This window comes from Carlito syrichta, unplaced genomic scaffold (assembly GCF_000164805.1).
Source record: "Carlito syrichta isolate Samal-C Ts95f unplaced genomic scaffold, Tarsius_syrichta-2.0.1 Scaffold256582, whole genome shotgun sequence".
NCBI classification, from domain to species: Eukaryota; Metazoa; Chordata; class Mammalia; order Primates; family Tarsiidae; genus Carlito; species Carlito syrichta.
The window spans coordinates 135,131-158,278 of NW_007200678.1; the positions used below are offsets into that span (position 1 = coordinate 135,131).

At 42.8% G+C, this 23,148-nt stretch overlaps 1 protein-coding gene across 1 annotated transcript in view; it reads left to right on the forward strand.

Annotated features, from left to right (window-relative positions):
• DIS3L2 (DIS3 like 3'-5' exoribonuclease 2) overlaps positions 1-23,148 on the forward strand; it is a 151,238-nt gene that overhangs the window by 100,368 nt on the left and 27,722 nt on the right. The window contains exon 6 of the mRNA XM_008052111.1: positions 12,770-12,849. Coding sequence (XP_008050302.1) covers positions 12,770-12,849 — 80 coding nt within the window. The remainder of the gene's footprint in view (positions 1-12,769; positions 12,850-23,148) is intronic.

Below are 23,148 nucleotides of genomic sequence, written 5' to 3' on the forward strand. Positions count from 1 at the left end.
GGCCACTGCACTCCAGTCTGGGCGACAGAGTGAGACTCCAACTCAAAAAAAAAAAGGGGGCAATAGTATTTGGACACATAAAATTCTTGGTGCAGTATCTGGTTGAATATGGAACCTGTGATCCTACTGTTTATTACATGACCCTGCATCACCTTAGTTTAAAGCCTTATTCAATAAAGAGTAATCAATTGGGATTTCTCCACTGGAATTTACAATCTAGCTGGGACAATATGATAGTTAAATAAATACACAGCTAGAGACAGGTTTCAACTTGAAAATAACTGAGAAGAAGCAGACAATGATAGAAGCAATTTTCTGGTATCCAAACTATCAGAAGCCAGCCCTCTGCCATGCTCTGACAGGCTGTTGTGTCCTTTTCCTTCCCCAAGCAGAGATTAAGGACAAGTTGCTGCTAGTGCTGAGGTGCTGGGCAGCCTTCATGTTGAGGCACATCTGCCAGCCTGGCAGGGTCATGGAAGCTTTTCTTTTGAGTAGTGAACTTCATCTAGAAGCCTAGGTTCTTCCTAATGCTGCTACAGTCTGCAGCAGCACTGGTGCAAGCATTACTGGAGAATAAAATCAGAGTTGCCCTGAGATAGAGGACTCCGTGTCACCATGGTCGCAGAATAGCAGAGTAATGCCCACAAGGCTGGTGAGGCAGACAGCGAGACTTGGAAGCATTGCATCCTCCTGCTGCAGTCTCAGGGAATCCTGTAGATAGAGAATGGTTTCCCAAATATTGCTTACATGAAGAAATTAGACCCTATTATTGTGAAAATTCCTCAGGTTTTAGAGTGATCACATTTAGAAATGTCGAGTCCCAATCAGCTTGTTCCCATATATGATGTATTTAGTTTTGACCTCAACTCATCAGGAATTACATTATTGAATATTTGCTATAGCCAGACACTGTTCTAATGTGTTTGTCTTCATTTACTTTTCACAACTATCCTGTGAAATATATACTGTTATTATCTCATTTTTACACAGGAAAGAACTGAGGTACAAAGAGGAAAAATGACTTGAGATTGCATAATTAATAGTATATAAAGCTAAGATTCAGAAGCAGATGGTCTAAAAAGGTTATACCCTTTACTTCTCTAGTAAGCGGCCTTCTACTGGTTAAGTGTTTTCCTATTGGCTGTTTTGTAGGTACAGGTGTTCACAAGCAGAATAAGTTCGTTGTTCATTTCATAAGACCTGTGTCCCAGGCAGGAAGGAAAAAGCAAAAGCATAAACTCTGGAATGCTAGAAAGAGAACTTATCTAGTCTAATGGGCAGAAAGTTAGCCTAGAAGATCTAGATTAGACTAGAGAGTTAGACTTTGAGAGCCTCTGACTATTCCCTGAATTCCAGTCTCAGAGCCCCTAGAAAGATTATATGGAGATTAGAGGGAAAACAAGTTTTTGATTAATGTAAAAGCTCCCCTAAGATTATTGTGAAACTTATTTTTTTAAATATTTAATGTTATGTCCAGTTTCTTCAGTGATTTTCAACTATGTGAGATTATCCAAGGATTCTCTGTTACCAAAGCTAATTTTTCATCATTAGCATGACAAATAGAACGCTTATTCATTTTCCTTTTTAATGGATTCTGGCCCTTCCTAATACCCTCCATTTGGTCTTTGCATTTCATCTTAACTATAAACTTGTGTCTATACTATTGTTAAACTTCACAATATCTATATGATGTTTGGTTTTTGCCACAGGTAGAACAGCATCTCTTAGATTGATATGTTGTTCTATAAAGAAAATAGGCTAAGACACAAATAATTATCTTGGATGGGAATAGGAACCTCAGGTAACTCCAGGTACAGGCCCCATAGGTGCCCCTTCCAGGTATTCTGAGCAATCCACTAAGTGATGTCTGAATAATGGGCATTTTGTGGCTAGATGGTAATAGGGAGTGATTCTTCTGCTAGGAGGTGCTGCTAAGCCCCTTGCTGCAAGTTGAGATCAGGGTACAGGAGCAGGGGAGCAGACAGTGGGGGAGGGGAGTAGATTGACTACTCCAGGACCAGAAGCGACTGAAGATGGCAATGTTGTCCTCGAATATACTGTTCATATACTTGGCCTTATCTGAGAGGAAGGAAACATAATTCATATGGAAACAAGTTATGAACTTTGCCTGCTTTTTGACTACAGAAGGTGACCAGTGCAGGAGAACTCTTCGTTGCCACTTGCTTCTCATTAAAATATCCAAAGATATGAGCAGTGGTCCTTCTGAAATCTTAGCTTCTCTTGTAATTACTAATACAGCAAGGCCTTATTACAGATGCATTCTTCCAATAAACCTTAAAGAAGTATCTCACATTCACCCATAAAACAAACCATAGAGGAACATAGCTCCATTTTACAGGTGTAAAGTCTAAGTCCATCAGAACTCTACCACCACCCCAGAATCTGGAAGAGAACAGAGACAAAGCCAGAGTTGCTGGCTTCCTGCTTAGGGTTATATAACTCCCCAACTCCTCAAGTCCCTGGAAACTGAGGCCAATTCCCTAGAAGATCATTCTGCTCTCTCCTGTTTTTTTAAGAATAGAGCCAGCTTGATCACTCGCTCTGAGGATTGTATGGGATTAACCCATTTTCTTTCTTCCATGAACTGAATGCCTACCATCATGATCACCGTTTCAAGTTGTATGCAAACCTGCCTAGATCTTATATTTTTATGTATGTTTGGCTTATATTTTTAAGAACTTTGCTTTATTTGTATATACCCTCATCTGTTGCCAAAAAGAATGAGAGGACTTAAATCAAAGAAAATGAACAGTGAAATGAATACAATAGAAAGAAAAGGAGCAGAGTAACATGACATCTATAAGGATAGACACAGTTCCTGTGACTTGGCTTTGTGTTTTCTGATTTCAATACCAGAATGACAGTAGACCTTCTTATTATGGGGTAGGGGTAGGGGAGGTTTTTTCATAAAATTATTTCTTATAACAAACCTCATTGAAAATTGAGGAATATTTTTCCTAGCACCTTAAAGCAATTTCTCACATGAGGCTTGATATTGGGAACATTCTATGTTACAGTGGATAACTTTTGCATTTATGACAAGTGAAGACATTTTATAAGACTATTTCTTAAGACAAACTTTGGTGAAAATAGAGGGACATTATTAATTAAAATACCCTTGAGGAAGGCAAGTCTGTTAGAAAGCATACTAATATGGTCTTCATATATAACTTTTCTGTAGCCTAATTTGATTCCAGGATAAAGCATAGAACAGCTCCCTGAGTGAGTGGATAGCCTATTACTCAAGCTGCTTCTGACTCTTTTCCCTTCTCTTTGCTGAGTGTGTAATCAAAGCTACGTAGCAGCTACTCTGGAGGGGGAGACTTTGACTTGGCAGCTGGGTACTCTACACTGCTGGCAGCAGAACCACAAGCTTTAGAAAGCAGTAAGGTAGGTGGCAGAATTGATATCTTCTATACACAAGAAAGCCTAGACAGCATCTTTCCTAGATGCACAACCACCTCCATGCATTTGAAGTGGCCCTATGCAGTCAACACTGACACTGTGGAAGCAGCTTTGGGCGACTCCAGCCCCTGAGACCCCAGAGCCCCAACCACAAATGGTTTGATATGGTAATGTTCCAACAAAATCACCCTCTTTGACCATGAAAATTCTCAAAAATGCTCCAGCTTTTCACTCTCCTTTCAACTGACTGCAGGTGATACATGTAAACTTGCTCATCATGCTTTGTATTCACTATTATCATGTTGCTCAGAAATTTGAGAGACAAAAACATGGCCCAATGGCTGGGTATGCTCTAATCAGAAGTTTGCTGAGGCAAAGGAACTTCTGTTCTACTAAAGGAGATCCTGGGATAAGGAACAAGCTCTTCTCTGCTGGGATCACCCAATAATAAAGGCAGAAGGTTGTGTGGAACAGTGATGAGCAGAGCTCTCCTGCCCTGGTCTTGCTGGTGAGCAATGAGTCATTCTCAGAAGAGGAGGCGACTGGACCTGTGGGCATGAGGGCTGCCCCCGGGCCCTTCTCTCCTGAGACTGGCTTCTTCCTAAAGAGCAGCTTTCCATATGAGTTGACCATAGTTCTAGAGACAGACACTTTTTCTTCTCAGCAAGTAAAACCTCAGCATTGAAGAATTCTTGTCCTGTCATTTTTAACCTTAATGAGAATAGAACAAGCCTCTGGAACTAGGTGCAGCAGAGTCAGGAGAAGTGGCCTTAAGTGAAAACACAGCTGTAGGGTTTACAGACGGCGCTGCAGGGAGGCGTCATCCAATGGGAGCGGCCAGCCTCGCTATAGACTTTCCAACACTAATGAATTGGGAACTCCATGCTGAACAGGATTTAGTTTGATGGGTCCCTGTGCCAGCAGATGGATGTATTTTTCTTGAAAGACCAAGGTGCCAGAAATCTCCATGATTACGTTACTGGAGCAAGGTTCTTTTTTGTGGTTTGTGAAGTTGAGCGTCAGGACTGCAGGATTCTCTTGCTCTTTCTCACTCTTATTTTTTCCAGGTCAGAACCAGAGCTTGGGGTGGGGAGGAAAATCCTGCTGAATGAGCAAGTTCTTTCTTAAAAAGCTCTCTCCAAGTCCAAAAAGACTTCAGTGGACTTAGGAGAAAGAAATTTAATACATTACCATAGAATCGTTGTTAACCAAGTTAAAGCAAAGTCCACAGCATCTTTGTCTTATAAAAGAAAGCAAAGAGGAGATGGAAAAAAAGAACTGATGCTTAGGAAATCCAAACCAAACAGTGAAGACTAAAGAAGAAAAACTCAAGATCACCTTTGAAAATGTGGAGATTTCCTTCTAATCGGATTTTTAAATTAGAAAACCAAGGCTGCAGGTAGAAGTAACTTTTATGTTCTTTTTAAGTATGCCATAAACGGCATACCTGAAATGTTTGACTTGCGATAGGATCTGCTTCTCTCAGCTTACGGAAGAGTTGGACACCCTACAAGACCTAGTGGACTATGAGGGGAAGAGTCAACCATGGGGAGGCTGGAGGCTTCCCAAGCTGGCCTTGACCTGTGTTTGAACCTTAGTCCTAATAGCTAGCAGATTGAAACAAACTCACAGGCCTCCCCGAGAACCCATGTTGGTTTGAACTGTAACAATTCTGGCCAAAGAACTAACACTCTACTTTTGCCAGTGACCTCTCTCATTACACCCTGTGAAGGGAGCTCTGAGCTAAGTTCTCAGGTCCCCCTGTTCAGTCATGGAGCAGCCTGCAGAGAAAGTTGAACAGCTATGTCCTGCAGGGGGGCTAAAAGTATCTTTCAGAGGATGGGCAAAAAGAGACCCAGTTGCCCTTGAAAGGTCATCTTGGAGCTACTGTGGACAAGACAGGGAATTCCTAAACTTTTTAACTCATTTTTTTGCCCTTCCAAGGTCAGGCCAGGAGTTTTCAAAAGCACCAGAAGCTCTGAGCTTGTGTCTTCCTTAACTGATGGAGTTTAGTGCTAAGTGAGCTGCTCAGAATGTTCTCCAAGTATGACTGCACCTGAGCCAACCAAGACTGACTTGCTCACTAGCCCAGGGGAACACCTGGCATACTTGCTTAGCCACCCTTTTCTGTCCTGTCCCATTACTCTTTTTTATGAGTGTAGTCTGGCCCACTAGCTCCATTGGGCTGGGATCCAAAGTAAGATCACATGTCTTTTAATAACTACATTAAATGACTCCATAGATCATCCCTCTCTCGCTTAGCCTGGGACATTTTTCCCCTAAGGTGTTCCTGAAGTATCATCCCCAAGCAGCAATATCTGAGAACCTGAGGAAGCCTTACAGAGTCCTTAGTTACTCATAATTGTTGCTCTTCTGTTACCAGCGGAGGAGATCATGCTGTCTACCTTGCCATCCCACCCAAAGAACCCAGAGGAGGGCAGGCCCGTCAACCCTAGCAATGCCCACACCTGATGTTCCTAGAGCCTGGGAGGAGAATTCTCCTCTCCCAAGGGCCATAGCCCCTTCAACTCACCCCAGTTTCTAGAGCTCACTCACATGATTTCCTGGCACCCATCCTGGGAGCAGGAGGCCTAGTCAGAAGGGTCCCAACGGAAGTCTCATGCTCTGGCTACCCAGAGCCCACTCTTCTGTGAGACCTCAGCCTGAGCCCCTGAAAGTAGAAGTCCTGTTGTCTGCCCTGAGAATCTCCCTGATCAGCACACCCTACTTAGCACAGTCTCGCCTCTTCTGTTCTTCAGTTACAGCCCGTTTTCTGCCTAAGGGAGAAAAAAAGTCCTTTGTTGGGATGAAAACCTTGCCTCTAACAGGGTCCATTTAAAGTCCTCTGTCCTCTGCTGGTGGAGGCTGACAAAGCAGCCTTGCTACTGCTTCTTGGGCCCTTCACTTCCTTCCTTCACTCAACACCAGGAACGTAGTGCTGGAAACTATCCACCCAGGCAAGCCCATTCCCAGGTAAAGGGTTGGGTAGTGGTGGACTCTTCTGCTTGATGTGGCAGCTGCCTCTGGAAAGACAAAGACCTTGTGATGTCTGAGTGACTACCATTTTTGCAGTATGTCTTCTCAAGTTGAGCTACTCTGTGGGTGGCTCCCTGCAGGCCTTGATTGCAACCAGAGTGCTGGCATTGCTTCTTTTCTTGCCATGCCTGATGGATAGGAAGCTTTCAGGAACCATTATTGAGGGAAGGACCATGTGCTGCTTCAGAAGCCCTGACAAGAGGGGGAATACCTGAACACTGAGAGTGTTTGAGCCACTGCTTGTCATCTGGTGGTAGTTACTGAGAAGGGGGCAGATGTAAAGCAGAATTTCTTTACTGAAGGAAAAGGAGAAATAAAAAATGAAGGAATGAAATTAGATACCTGCTGTGGACAATGAAGAGGGCACTGAGTGCCCAGGATACCTGGTGAAGCTATCCACCTGGAGCCCTCAGACTCTCTTGGGAGAAAGACCCTGCCTCTGACATGCCAGAGAAGAGAATAACGAAAGGTCAGAGCCACTTTGACAGAGGATGGACAAGAAGATGGGCAGGAAGGCCTTCCCTGGAAGCAAATTCAGCATGAGGATGGGCACAGAGGCCTGAGACTACAGGGAGCTGTACAGCATAGGGGAGTGCATGGAGCTCTGTGGGGGTGGGAGAGGGCAGCCCTCCCCTGTCCTTTAAGACTCCTGTTGCTTACCCTGAGGATCTCCCTGATCACTACACCTTCCTTAGCACAGGTTCACCCCTTCTGTTCTCCGGTTACAGTCCTTATTTGTTCACGTGAGCAACTAGCCTCCAGAGAATTTGGGATGTGTTAATTCGTTTTTATATCTCCAACAGCAGGAAGCCATCAGCGGTACTTAAGGAAGTGTCACCATGTTTGTGCTTTATAAAGATAACTCAGCTGTGTTGTGGAGAGTAGATTAGGAGAGCAAAGCCAAAGGAACAGGAAGAAATATCATATGTCAGTGTCCTTAAGAGAAAGGATGAGGCCAGGCACGGTGGCTCACACTTGTAATCCCAGCACTTTGAGAGGATGAGGCTAGGGGATTGCCTGAGCCCAGGTTTTTGAGACTAACCTGGGCAACTTGGTGAGACCTCATCTCTACAATAAATTTTAAAAATTGCCAACAGAGAGGGAGTTTTGAGGGTAAGAGAGAGATACCGTGACCATTCCTGAACCAGTTTCTAGGACCAGGTTGACTTGGGTTTCTTACCTCAGAACTGCCAAGTCTAGCCTTGTATCTGGAGATTGGGTCTGCTTCACCCTGCAACCTCTGGACTGGGGAAGGAGTAGGAGTATGAATAGCTGGGTGAAACGAGGGTATCCTTAGGAAGGAGGAAATGCCTGCTAGGTATACATCCATGTCTGTTACAGGGACCAATGGAAATCATTCATTCATGTATTGAACCTTGAACATAGTAAGCACCTACACACCTGTAGGGACAGATTTTGCTTTATCTGGGAGATATCCTGGGTTAATTTCAGACCCCTCGTGGAAGATCTCCCACCCCTACCTTCGACTCTCTATTTCTTGATTCTCCTTGGATCTTGTGTTTGACAGGCTGTCTTCAAGGTCAGTCACACAGCCTGCTCTCTGACCACAACCTCAGTCCCTCCAACTCCCTTACCCAATGACTTCTACAGCTTGTCTCCTTGACCTCACATACACACCTAGGAGGCCAGTTTAGCCCAGTGGTTTGCAACATGGGCTATACACTTTAGTTCTGCCACTTGCTTACTAATGTGGGCCAAATCCTTAAACTCCTCTGTAACATAGGGATAGGAATTGACCTTGCTGGACTGTTGTAAGGATTAAGTAAGACCACAGATGCATGATGCTTAGGACAGAAGACTTGCTCAGTAAATATTAACTCCATACAAGCTATCTGCCACCCAGAACTTTCTGGGTTTTTTTTTTTTTTTTCCCCATCAGCCCCTTTCTTTCTTTCTTTCTTCTTTCTTTTAATTTTTTTTTTTTTCATTTTAAAGATTTGGGATACAATTCAGGGTTAGGCATGAAAATGTTCATTATGCAGGTACCCTTGTTAATGAGGTATGCCCCCACTTCCCCAGGCAGATTTCCACTACTGCCAATCCCACAACCCCACCCCACTCAGCCCCTTTCTTTTGTATTTCCTTCCTGTCCCCCCTTAGATTCCCTGGTCCATCTGTTATCATATCTCCACTCTCTTAACCTATTATTCTTTCCTCAAACCTTCTTGGAAAATAGTCAGCTTTGGACCAACCTAACTTTCTTCATGCTAATATCTAGGTTGCTAGAAAAAAGTAACAATGGGACAGGTGGGTGTTATGGTAACATCCTGTGGCCTCAGTAGGGCCCTAATGCCTCCAGCAATCATTATGCCCTTTTCTGGTCAACTATTTTTCCTATACCTCAAAGAAGCAGTTTCAAACTTTCCTTCATCAACTTTCCTCAAACTTCACTCCTTCTTTCACCAGATTTCCTATTTCTTGCAGATAGTTTGTCCTTCTAATTTTCAGGGAAGCACAAAAATCATATTAGGATATTCCAAATACCCCCTGCCCAATCCTTCCCTCCTCCTGCAGTAACAAAAGTAGTTTCTACTCATGTGATCTGTCTGCATCCCTTCCTTTCCTTCCCTCTTCCTTCAGTAATGAAAGGGCCTTCTACTTGTGTGTTGGATTCCAGCACCTTGTCATCTCAGAGACCTCGACTCTTCAGTTATCTCTATCTTTCTTATGTTTTCCACCTTTCCCTCCATTGTGCCTCCTTGTCAGCCTTTAAACAGATGTCTGTCATCTTCAAATGCATTCCCCTTCAGTACCACCTCCCTCTATTCTAGCCCATTCCATTTCATTAATCTTGCCTCTTCTCCACCACTGTCTAATTTGCTAAAAGAGTTGTATACACTCATGATCCCCATTTCCTGACATTTCACTCTTTCCAGACAATCTTAACTATACCAATAGCTTCAGTGTCATCTTACCATCTGAAGGGTCCCAAATTTATACCTTCAGAATACAGTCTTGCTTATAAACTTCAGAACTGTATACACAGCAGCATACTGGTCCTCTGTTCTAGATGCCTCTCAGGTACCTTAAAATCAGCCATCCCAAACTGAGCTCAAACTCTTCTACCAAACCTGTCAGGGTGAGTAACCTGAGGCAGAGAATCTTGAACATTGTTTTTGATTCCTTCCCTGCTTACTAACTTTATATCTAGACCATCACCGAGTCCTGTAACTCTGGGAAGGTGGAAAGAACATTGGTTGAAACTCTAGTTATAATTGTGATTTAGACAAATTAACCTTTCTTGGTCTCAGTTTCTTCCTCCATAAAAAAGGAAATAGTAATACCTAATCGCCACCTCTATTGATTTGCCTTGTTGTTGAATTGGTGTGTACACAGATTCCTGATTTTGAGAATCTTTCTGGAATTAAATATACCATAGTTCCTTCATGATTGAGGACAACCAATTCTACCTCATCACTTGTTTTTCACCTAGTCATGGGAGTCCTGGGATTGAGTAGGGGTTGGGAGATAGGTTTCAGTTGGGAGGCAGGCTCCCAAATTTGTACATACCAAATGTGTATGTACTTCCAAGCCTTGTCAATCTTGTCTCTTAGCTGTCTCCCAGTGCCCTATCCCTACTGTACCCCAATAATCCAGATCCTCATCTTCTCAGGCCACTGTAGCAGCCTCCTATGAGGCCTTTCTCCACCTCTCTCACATCATTTTCAACCTGACTATTAAAGTGGTCTCTGTCTTCTGCCCTGAAACTTGACATGGCTTCTCCTTTCTGACAAAATGAAGTCCACACATTCCTTCATTCAGCCTGCCTTGCCAGTTCACCTTCCTTGCATGCCTATACCAGCCCAGTGGCTCAGTCCTTTCTAACCCAGTGCCTTCTTTCATGATAAGGGAGCAAGAAAGATGCTTAGATATGGGTTGGAAAGCTGAATGCTACACTTCTTGGGTCTAGTGACTAGTAGGACAGGCATAACACATTCCACCAAGACCAGCTATCCAGAAAACAGGGACCAAAAGACACAGGAAACTCAGGAGGACTTACAATTCTGTAAGGAAGTAAGAATCACCAGTGATAAAACAAGGCGGAAAGCATATTAGTCTTTTACCCCAAATCCAAGTAACATATGCTTATTATGAAGAATTTTGAAAATGCAGAGAAAGTAAAGCAATCACCTGGAGCCTCTCACTTAGTGATAACCACTGTGTTGCCATTTCGGTATCTTTTCTTTTAGTCTTTCTTCTATGCAGTCTTGTTCTTTTTTTATGTCGTCTTCATGGTACAACTATATAATCAAGTGTGCATCCTATTTTATCTCATTTGCCCACATATTTTCCTGAATTGGTAAAAAATACTTCCTAAGCAACGTAACAACTGCCTGCTAGTCCATGTGTGACTGTAGATAGTTTGTTTAATCTTTTACTATTGCTGGACTTTTAGAGTCTTTACAGTAAATAACACTGAGGGAAATAGTCTTGCAAATAAAACTTTTCCTACATGTCTGATAATTTTTCTAAGTCATAAACTCATAATATGAATAATTGAGTCAAAGACTGAAAATTTCTAAGCAATGCAGACTCGAATAGGACAGAATGAATGTAGGCCTGACCTCAGCTGCAAAGAGAAAAGTAGAGAGAAAAGGCTGTAATTAGTAGGTTCTTTTTAAATGATTTTTTATTTTACTGTAGGAGAGGGCTGGGAAGATTCAAGCAATGCTCTGTAGGGGAAACATACAGAGTTCCTGGCTTGAAGTTCCTGGCTTCATGATGGTAAAGAAGGGCTTGTTTCTGTTTTTGTATTTTCATCTGGGTCAGTAAGAGGACAAACCATTCCTGTGAGCTCCTTTCCCACTAAGGAAGTGAAAAACTGCCCAGTATCTAATGATGCAGATAATTAGTTGTATTAACAGCCTTGCAGTTAAAAACAAAACAAAACAATACAAAAACAAAAAAAGACGTATAGTGATGTATCCTCCTAATGTGCAGTTAAAATTTCCCTGATGATCTAAAAACCCAGTGCATTTATAAGTATAGAAACTGGCTCTACATTTGGGAATGTTAAGGCTGTCATAACCAACTCAGCTCTAGTAGGATACTCTGAACCTTCCTAAGCTCTGTAGGAGTTCTACACTCACCTGAGCACTCCCCTCTGGAATTTAGAAGGAAGACTTTACCAGAGTTCCTGTTCCTGATTTTCCATAGGAAGAACGCTAGTGAATATCACGAAGTTAACGTGTCCAAAATCAAACTTTTGACTCCCTACCCGTTCCCAAATTTAGTCTTCCCTTTCAGCAATGGAACATCACCTGCCTGATTGTTCAAAAGCTTGAACCATCTTGATTTCTTTTTTTGTCCTTGCCACTGCCAACATGAAATCCATCAGCATATCCTGTTAATTCTACTTCTAAAATTTTAATTCTAAAATTTATCTAATGTTGTCCATTTCTTTCCCTCTAGTCCTAGCCCCCATGGTCACTCCCCTGACTCCTCAGTGGCTGCCTCCCACAGGTTCCTGCTTCTGCTCTCTACCCTGTGGTCTGTGGTCTGTGGTCTGCACTGTAGCCAGAGGGATCTTGCCAGAACAGTACTCTGATCGCCTTATCCACCCCTTCCTTTTCTTTCCTTTGCTGTTGAAGTAAGGGCCAAAAGTTCCAGTGTGACCAGGAATGTCTGCATCTTCTACCTGGCTTTCCTCCCCAGAGTCGCCCACTATGTCCCAGGAGCTCTGAAGAGCCCAGCTTCACCCACCACTCTTCAGTTCCTTCAGCTCCTGCCCTAGGGTCTCTCTATATGCTGTGCTTTCTGCCCAGGATAACCCTCTCTACTCCCCTTCTCTTCTTTCTTCTGATTCAGGGGAACCTTCCCTTACCCCCATTCTATTGAGGTCAGGCTATTTACTTTCATAGAAACATGGGGATTTTTTTTCCTGTTTCAGAGAACCTATTTCAATTTAAAGTTTTGCACATATATATTCGTTGGTGTAATTATTTGACTGCTATCTGTCTTCTCCACTAGACTATAAGGCTCATGAAGGAGGCCCTGCCTTCCTGTCGTCACTGTTCTTCCCCCTCAGCTAACTTATGTCTAGCATAGAGTGGTGCTTATTCAATGCATTGGTTGCATGCCGAAGGGACAAATAGAGTCCTGGTAATAGTCCTCATTGACAAGAGGGTGACTGTTAGGTGTGGACTCTTCCCAGATCAGGCAGGCCCAGGTTCTCCACAATACATCAGCTGGAGAAAGTATGACTTTGAGTTTTTGTTTTTTAATTTCAACTGTTGGAATGAATAGAGCCTATTTCCTAAAGCTTATTTTTCTCCTCTCTATTCAGCTAAAGCTTGCTTTTACTCTGGACCATAAGACTGGATTGCCTCAAGGATGTCACATCTATGAGTACCGTGACAGCAACAAGTAAGTCATACAGTGGGAAACAGTGTCACCTCACATGTTGTGTAGCAGTGGTACCTATGGGCTTTCTGACACTGGGTTTCCCTTGCTAAGAGGTTCTAATGAAGGGAATCATACTTCTTGTTACTGTACTAGAAAATAACTGGCATAATTTCTCCTGTAAGATCTCTTTGCTCCTAAGTATAGGACTTGGAATACTTGTATAGGAGAAGTTGTGATGTGTTTGAGGTAGATTTCAGAGGCAGCTGTCTATTAGATTTAAGGATAAAATTCTGTTGTGGAACTGGATGTAATAAATATATTGCCACTCCATATATTTATACATCAAATTTTAGTAAGCACTTAGGTCATGGGAGAGAGTAAATTCTTGGAATCTCCTTTTTTCCACCAAAGGGTCTTGACTGAAACTAAGAAGCCACTTGTCATACATATATATCAACTAGGCATTAGCTCTGGAGGACTTTTAAGATCTTTGGTTATCTTGAGATTCTGCTTGAAACATATTTTTTCATAGAAACAATACCACCAAAGGCCTTTGCCAGTGAGAGAGCTATCACTTTGAAGAATCTCAGAATGCTCACCAGTTCTCCTGTAGCCCTAAAATGTAATGAGAGTCTACCTGTTTAAACTGAGAGCTCTGGCTGCCTTGCACTGTAAGAAGAGAGAAATGAGTAGAAGGGACACCACATTTCTAAGACAAAAGCAGTTTAATAGTGACCCAAGTATGATGCCCAATAGACTAACCTATAATTATGTTATTTGTCATATTTTCAAAACACCCCTATGGGAAGGGCACACAAATCCTTGGGGAATATTTCCTGCTCTTTAGCACCTAGTGAAATATAACCCAGGAACCCAACTTATTTTGAGTTGGAGGATGGGGATGGACAAGAAGAGATGAGGCATGGAAAAAGGAGGAAATGTTTATGTTCTACATTTCTGGGAGTCTCTATGTTGTTCTGATAAAATCTGAGTTGCACAAATTAAAAGTTTAATTCCTGGGAGGAAAAAAGGAGATTCCAAGGCAGACCTTCCTTCCATGCCCCAGCTGTCCTCTAGACCCACCCACTTTTGGTCTTCAGTCATGTGCCTGCTCATTCTTTTGTTGCAGTTCTCTACTCACTGTCTGGCTGTACTTGTGTTTCTGGATTTGTTGTTATTGTCTACCTTGTGAATTTTATAGCAGGGGAATTTGTGGGTAGTTACAGAGATTTAAATTGATGGCCTTGTTGGAAAGGTGGCACCTGGCATAATTCTATATCACTTCCTTTCTTCATCACAGATTGCCTCCTTGTCTGTACATTTTTGTTTGTGAGACAGTAAAAGTGGTAGTGAGTGAGGCACAGGTAATGTGCCCTCATGATGAAGATGAGGATGATAATGATAATAGCAGCTACCATTGAGCACCTACTATGTGTTAGGTACAGTACAGGGGACTTTACGTTTGTCATCCCATTTAATCCTTGTAACAACCAAAGGTGTGTTCTTTTATTATTGTTGTATTTGCAGAATACAATTTGCAGAAGCTGAGGCCTAAGGAGCTAAATTAACTTGCTCAAGGTAACTTGCCACAGCTATGAGAAGCAGAATCAACATTATCACATTTACTCTGAGGAAAGAACAAATGGAAGACAATGGTCTCAAGTTGCTGCTCTTAGAAACTCTAGTCAGTGGCAAGGGTAATCTCAACCTAGACTTGAATACAGTGTTTAAATATCCAAGCTATTCAATTTCATCCAGTGAAGGGAAACACATAGACATATGCCAATAGAACTGTACATTGCCTTTAAGAGGAGAAACTCATGTCTTCCTCAAGAACTCTTGCTCTGTTATAGCAGAAGCTAATTACTGGGTACCTCATGATCACATCTCCATTCCAATTACCTTCCAGGCATTATTATTACTCTTTGTCATTTGTCTTTAGGAGGATGTCATAGTAGGCTATCAGGTACCCCTAATTAATAATAGGAAAGATTGACCAAGCATTCTTTAGCAACAAGTCTGGCCTGACTTGTTGCTCTTTGAAAAAAAGACCACAGAGTTTTTGTTTAGTGGGAGAAGGGCACCAACCCTCCATCCTTTAAGTTTATTTCTTAGATATCTAGTGGCAACAGCTTAGGTTGTCTTTGACTAAGAGAGGAGAAAATGGCCTAGCTCTGTGTCTTGGTCTGTCCATAGCTCCCAATATCATACTATCAGAGCAAGCAATGTAAGAAAATAATTGAGGGGTTATAAATATAGACAAGCTTTGCTCCCCCAAGACCTGTAAAAGAAAGGTTTTGTGCAAAAAATTAGATAGGAGCCACAATCTAGAAAAGTATGATCAAATGCCTTAAAGACATCTCTCTTTAAGACTGATTATAATAATCAGTCTTGGGGTTCATTCTCAATCTTTAGACAACTTCCGTAATCTTTCTAAGCCTCGGGTTTCTTTATCTGTTCAAAATACTAGATCTAATAGTACCCCTCTGGCAAAGATGTTATGTTAAAATGCATTATCAGGCAACCCTCTCAGGTCCCTTCCCTCTGTGGGAGTTTTTCTGTCGTCTCAATAAATCCTGCTTTCTTAAAAAAAAAAAAAAATGCATCTTCACCAGCTTCACATATAAATTGCCCACAGAAAGTATCCGTTGCCTCTCTTTCCCAAGCAGAAAAGTCAGCTCGTGACTTCTTTCTGTTTCCCCAGGGCCAGCAGGGCTACAGTGCAATGATTAGGGAAGAGACTGCCTCACATGCCATTGACAGCCCTCAGTTGTCTGTCCAAAGGCAGACTCCTCTCCACTGGTGAATTGTGAAGTAAAGCATGGAGGAGCATGTATTCTGACTATGGTTTCTCCTCGTCCCCAGACTCTGCCTTGTCTGTGTTCCTTTGTTTCCTTTTAGAGTTATTTCCCCTAGAATGTCTAAATCCAAATATTGGTGTAATAGTGGCATTCAGGAAATGAGCATATTCAGCACTGGCCCTAAGGGACCCATGTTGTCTCGTGCCAAGTAACATAAAGGCAACAGCAGCAGAGAGATGAGATTCTACTTATGGAAAAAAACTAGCTTGAATATTAATTTGGTACGACTAGGTATTGAAACTACTGCTCTTCTCTTCTGAGTATTCCCTGCAGTATAATTCGTAATCATTTTAGTATTCATCTCTGTTTGCCAAATTCAATCTGTCAGCAAAAAAAGTCCTGAATAAGTGCTGAGGCTGTTGGACAGTTCTCCCAAATGATCTTTCCTTTCAAATGGAATGGCCTGAAAAATGGGTACTCTTCTTTTGTATTTTCTGGATTCTCTTATCAGCTTCCTTCCCTGGAACATCCTGGTAGCCCTAATCCTTGGCTTTATGTCATTCCACATACAGGGGCTAATCTCTGCCTCTGAGCTCCAGGGAGGATAGGCCCTTGGACTTGTTCATCTCTGGTGGGACTTGGACCCTGCCTTTTCTTGAGTTAGAGGCACAACTCTTGGGTAAACATTCTTAAAACTTTAAGGTCATTGAAAGAAAGAAATGATCCTGTTATGTCTTTGTTTAGATTAGTAAAGCTCCTTACCCCAAATTATACTGTCAACCTCCTGAAATTTGTTCACATTTGCATCTAAGAAGAGTGAGGACTTACTTCCCCCTACCCCTGAGAAGTGCCATCGATCGCTGTCCATGGATCCAAGGGCCACCTTCCTTTTCTTTGTTGCAGAAAAATTTACCTGCTTTTAATATTAAATCCAGTAAATCTAGGACTGATTAATTTTTCTCAAATTAGGGTTTGGAGGTCTCTTCACAGGGCAAGGAACAAGGCCTAAAAGAGTGATTAAGTGACTTGTGATAATTCAGTTAAACATCTGTTAAACCTCTGCTCTGTACAAAATCTTGCTAGGGAGACACAGATAAATTAGCCCCATTCCATGGCCTGAAGAGGTTTCTGTAAATAGTAAAGTACACTCCAGCACCCTCTAAGATGAAGTACACTTTGGCGGTGGTAAGAATCGAGCACTGTGGAAGTAACAATGAGAAAAGCTTCTGACTTTGGAGCAACTGTGTGGATGGTGGTGACCTTCACAGACAAAGAACTTTGTCCAGAAGGCTTCCATCTCTCCATCTCCACTGCCACCGCCATCTTCACTGCCAGGATTGTGGAGCTACTTTGCAAATTGTTCTCCCTGTTGTTCACTGGTTGACCTCCAGTCTATCCTCTCTGCAGCCTGAATGAGCTCGTTTGCCTTTTCATTCCAGTTGCTTTTGAGACCTTATTTTTTATCTTTGTTGTTCTACAGTTTTACTACATTATGTCTGAATGGATTGGATTCACTTTTATGTCTATTGTTTAGGACTCAGTGTAGTCCTAAACTACACTCATTTGGAAATTCTTATCTGTTGTCTCTTTGTTTCTCTCAAATCTCCTTCTGGAATTCCTTTTAGAAATCCACCATCTTATTTAATCTTTCTTTTCTTTTTTTCATCTCCTTATTTGCCAGTGCCATATTCTCAGACACTGCCTCAAAAATATCTGTCAGTTTAATCTCCTTGTAGCAGTTTATAATCTGCTGTTAATATCCCTTCCCAATGTGAGTTTTTAGTTTTTATTTTTAATTTTCAAAAGTTGTGTTTGATGCTTCAAAAAAAATCAGTCTGTTATTTTGTGGTGTACTAGTCTTTCATTATGATTTATTTTTCTTTTATCTTCCTAATTATATTGATTGTGTTTATTTTATATCGTCTTTCAGGTTGTTCAGTGATTTTTAGTTCCAAGTGTACCAGGTCTCCCATTTTTTGTGTCTATTGACTCACCTTTATGTGGTTCATTTTCTCATGTGGTTTATTTTTTGTCTTGTCTTTACTGTGGGATTTGATATACTAGGGGTTGTGGGTATGTTCTTATATCACTTTTGCATTTGTTCTGCCAGGACCCCAGGAGTTTCCCTGGTCCTGCTAGTTTGGATGTTAACATCTTGGCTTAGGAGTCCCAGCACCTGGGTTGTGTGCATTCAGTCTTCACACTCACATGCTGTGTAGGCTTGGGATCTCCCTTTCTTGTAGGAGATGCCTCTCTCTGGTCTATGCCAATTATAGACACTCCTCTGAACTGTGAGAAAGGTCATCCTGGATCCTTGTTCAAAGACCAACAGCCTCCCTGGATTCTGGCTTTATGTGAGGATCTCAGTTCCAGGCCCCTGGCCAGGTTTTCTACCTCTTGTGGACATTAAAATCTCAGTTTCTATAACTAATATTAAAGACTGGTGCTCTCAACCCCCACTTGCCATGATGAAGATTATGATTCTGCCTTTATTTCATTATTTAAATCACCTGGGAATTTTTCCATCATTCTTTTATACTCAATTATATGCTTAAATTATCATTTTGTTATATTTTACCCATCATTTTCTGTGTTTATGTTGGGAAAGAGGTATCAGTTCAGTCTATCATCTTGTCAGAACTGTTTTAAACTTTTTAAAACCCTCATTCATTTAACAGATATATAGAGAGTGTCTGCTGCATATCAGTGTAGTTCTAGGCCTTGAGGCCATAGAGCTGAATAAAAGCTGATGCTACTGGCAGAGACCCTTGGGCCAATGGAAGGAACTGGGTACCCCTCACCATCAAAGCAGCTCTGTGATTCTGCCTACCTTATAGACCTATCATTTCTCCTCCTGCCCTAGCACTGTACACACCACCGCTACCAGACCACCTTGAGCCTCCTGCACACAATGTGTCCCTGGGTGACCATGCCATTTCCTGTTTCTAAAATACCCCTTCTCCCCAGAGCTCCCTCCCCACCTGTCTTGGTAACCCCAACTTCTCCTTCCACTCTCAACTGAGTATTATTTCTCTGGGAAGCCATTCCATACCTCTCACTGGCACCCCAAAGCTGGGTCAGGTGTGCCTTCCCTGTGGCCCCATGCCGCACCTGTCTCTTCTGTGTCAACATTTAGTGCAGTGTATTTGAGTCATGCCTTTACTTGGTGGCTACTTCCACTAGGTGAGTGATTTTGAGGTCAGGACCTTGTTTTGTTCATTTTAGTACCCCTAGTGCCTAGACCATTACCTGGTAAATAATGCTTGGTGAAAAGAAGGCAGGGGACCTGATTTCATCCTTTAGGAAGGGAAGGAGCATGGCTATTGGGGAGTCAAATTTCTTTTCAACTTTGTCTTTTCATTTGTTGTGGAATTATGATGAGAATTAGATTATACATGACACTAGAGAAAACTATCTCCTTGGATAGTAGGAATTCTGAAGAACTAACATGTAGAAAAGAGAAACTATAAAAATGTGGTTTAACTCTGTAAATATAGTAGTGATTATAGTCATTTGTATCAACTGCCCACCATTTTTTGCCAGATAGTGAGAGGCATTGTAATAATTATGAGGAACATTAAATATGCCACACAAACTTGAGGAAGCTAAATTTGATTGCAAGACTATACATTTGTTCATGTCATCTAGAGTTTATGATCCACGCAGCTTAATCATGACAGCCACTACCACCTTCTGAATGCCTGCCAGCACTGACTACCCAGGTTATTTCTACTTCTAAAACCATTCAAGAAGGATATTAGTTTCATCGTTTTGCATAGAACAAAAAACTGAAAGACAGAGATGTTTTATTATTTTCACAGTTTTACAAAATAAGAAACAAGATTGAACATCTGAGAGGTTCACCTGGTAAGGTCACGGAGTGTCATGAGCAGAGCCTTGCTTCTGCTCCCAGTCTGGCAGATTCCAGAGTCTGGGAAATTCTGGAATTTCCAATTCCAGTGGACCCCAGGTTGGGTGGGAAGCTTCTGACTTGTCAACAGAAGTCTGAGTTAGACCAGTTAGGCTCCATGGCAGGTTATTGTGCATTAGTGGTGCAGCTTATCCATTTGGCACATGAAGAAACTGATATATCCCAGGGTTGTGGGAGAATAGAATGAGGTAATATGTGTGATGGGACTTTGTAAACTAAAGATTTCGTAACTTTAGTTGCCCTAAGTACCTGCCTGAGTGGCCCTTGCCGTGGGCCCTGGCAGATCCAGATTCTGGCTGTGGGGCGCTCTCTCCTCTTTCCTGTAGGTGGTTGTGCCTCACCTAGTCCAGGCACTGAAGCCAGCAGTTGCCAGTGGATCAATTGTCCCTGCAAACCTCTCCAGAGTCTCTCTTGATGCTCACAGTTGCCTCCTCTACCTCCGTGTTACTCTTGGGACTGATTAGTTTGCTAAACTAACAAAATGAAATCTTTCCTTTTTTCCTGCCTAGCTAAGTGACTCCTTTTGTGACCTTGAAACACATATCATTGAAACTACTAGCCAGTCTGTAAACATATGAGACAGCTATGCTGTGGGATTGATTTTCCTCAGTTGAAGTGTCTGCCCATTCATAAGCCTACCGTCTAACCTTCTGGAAGACAGGGCAGTTCTGGGCTGCACATCCTCTCCCTAGCCTACAGAAACCTGACCTGTCTAGGTACCAGCCAGGCTTGGGCAGGGCTCTGGGACCCTACAAACCAACCTGGCTTCTCTTCCCCAGACCATGAGCACATAATTCTTTCTGACTTCCTAACGTGACTCCTGACCATGGGGGTTTAGCCTGCTTAGCATCCCCCGTGGTCTCAGAACACATCTCTGGACATGCAGAACAGATCCAGAGAACCAGCCCTAAAATCACACTGTGGTTCTCTTTCTGTTTTCTTTTTCATGGAGGATGTGGTGAGTTACTTACTTCAAGTCTGTTGACAAGTAGACTCCAAGCAGGATGAATGTACAAGAGATGTGTTAGGGGAAGGCCTATGAAGGATGAGGGGAGAGAACATGGGCTTGCCCAGTACCTCGTTTATCTTATAGCAACCAGCCAACTCCACAGTCCTTGTATACACCACACCTCCCGGAGCTTTCCAGTGCTCATATCATCATACAGTGTTGCAGAGGCTTCTTCCCAGGGTGCTATTAATAAATCTTGGAGCTGTTGGACCATAACTTTGTGCCAGGGCCTGGCCATGCCCACATAACCACTCAGAAGCGCATCCCTTTTGCCCACCAGGTAGTCAGTGAGCCACTCCTCAAACTCCATCTTTCTGCCTGTTTTCTCTAAACCATTAAGTTCCATTTGTGTCAGTTCAGGTCTGCAGAGAAGCAGATGCCAAGACATGATCAGATGACCAGTGATGTTTGGAGGAAGACTTCTGTGAAGGATGGAAGGGGAGAGAGCAGAAGGCAGAAAGAGCCTTCAGGCCTCAACACAAGTCTGGCCCTTGTGAAGGAATCTGGAAAGGAAGGAGGTGTTTTTGTTGTTGTTGTTGTTGTTTGCGATGGCGTCTTGCTATGTTGCCCAGGCTGGTTTTGAACTCCTGGGCTCAAGTGGATTCTTTTGCCTCAGCCTCCCCAGTAGCTGGGATTAGAGGCATAAGCAGCCTGGTTTTAAACAATGATGAGAAGTCCTTGAGCCAAAGCCAAAGTCATCTGTTGAAGGAACCTCACATCTTGCAGCACCTGGCCTGCATCAGGACCTCAGAGGCATACTCACAGGAAGTGTGGCTTTGGGACAAATGCAGTGGTGGATCAGCACACCTGCTGCTGGGGCCATCCATGGTGGCAGGAGATCTGAGTGGCACCTTTTCCTGGCTGCCACACTTGGAGAGGAGAAAGAGAGCAGGGAGTTCCTGGGTCAAGTCCTGCATTTAATTAATTTCTGCCTCTGCTTGGCTCTTAACTTCTTCCTTCACCCTGAATAAGCAGAGGGAATATTTCTCAGCAGCCCTGACAACTTTAAACGAGCACCAACACTTCCCAGTACTTTGGAAATGACACTCTCTGTCTGCACCTTGAAAGTGATGCCAGTTCCTCAGGCTAAGCAGCAATGTTACTTAAGAGCCATTCATTGGTGAGAGCCTCCAGGCCTCTCGAAGACCCTGCCAGGTTAGGGTGAAGAAGGCCTTTCTTGTTCCTGGTGAAGCTTTGGTTTAGGAGAAAGGGGAGTTGGAAATCAAGGGAGAGGAGGGGTTAAGGGGAAGTTGGAGGCAACACAACCAGAGAGGTGCCAGGAGTGACTTCATGGGAGCAAGCCTGCAGCTGTATCGTGCATGTGGGAATCAGCCACTGGCATTGCAGGTGTGAGTTTACTGTGTTCTATCACAGTTATTAGTGTTTGGCATCAGTGTGATACCAGCATGACTCCTGTTTCCAATGCTGGACTGAGAGGTGGTGATCAGTGAAGGGTGTGTCTCTCCATCCATGCTGAGGGATGTCCATGGCTGTTTATACCTTTCTTTCCCATCACTTCACTCTGTGCAGCAGCAATCATGATACCTTGGGTGCCAAAATGCAGTGTTTAATTTAACCTCAAGTAGTCACTACAGGAAGAAAAGACAGTATGAGAACACTCCCAATTTAGAGAGAAAGAACCCAATGCCCCGAGAGGTACCCTATCCAAGGTCAAGATGTACTCAAGAGGTCTATCTAGCAGGCTTCTCCCATGTATACTGCCTCAGCCATGTGATGCGACCAGGCATGAGACCTCAGAACAGCCACTCAGAAGTGGTGCTGAGTTGCCCGTGGGTGCAAGGGCAGGGAAGGCAGCAGGGCCTGGGTAGTGCAGCTGTCTCCTATGTTGTTTACATCACCTCTGGGATGACAGTCACCCAGTTTCCTGCACATGGAGTCTGACTCACATGGGGCCAGGGCAAGGAGAAGCTCTTTATCAGCTATGTTAAGTCAGCACCCTTTCCCCACCTACTAGGAGAACAGGGCAGGATGGAGTCTGAAATCATGTTTTAAAACACTGAATTGCTTTGGCAGTGGTTTCCAAATCACTTCATAGAAATCACTAGCCCCTCTACTCTTGCTGACTTTCTGAGACCAGAACTAATCAGAGCAAGGAAATATGGAAACCACAAAAATGGGCAGATTGTACTGGCCACAGACCAGTTGCAGACACAACAGTGCACACACACAGGCACACTGTCCATGTCCATGTCTTAGTATGTAGTGTGAGTTATCCATTCCTCATTTTCTTCCATAATGCACATGCTGGAAAATAGATTTCTACAATAAGGTCACTTTGTAAAACTTGCTTTTGGACTATGACCTGCATAAAGAAAAGTATACAAATTATAAGCATCTAGTTGAAGGGAATATTAGAAAAATGAACACACTCAGGTCAAGAAATAAAACATTACAAGTCTCTAGGAACCTCCCACATGCCTCTTTCTCTTCCCAAAAGGATGCCACCATTGTAACTTCTAATTTTTTTTTTTACTTTTTTTTTTTATTGTGAAGTTGTGGGGTACAGTTAAGGGTTAGGTATACAATTGCGTTTCATTCAGACACCCTGTTGATATCGG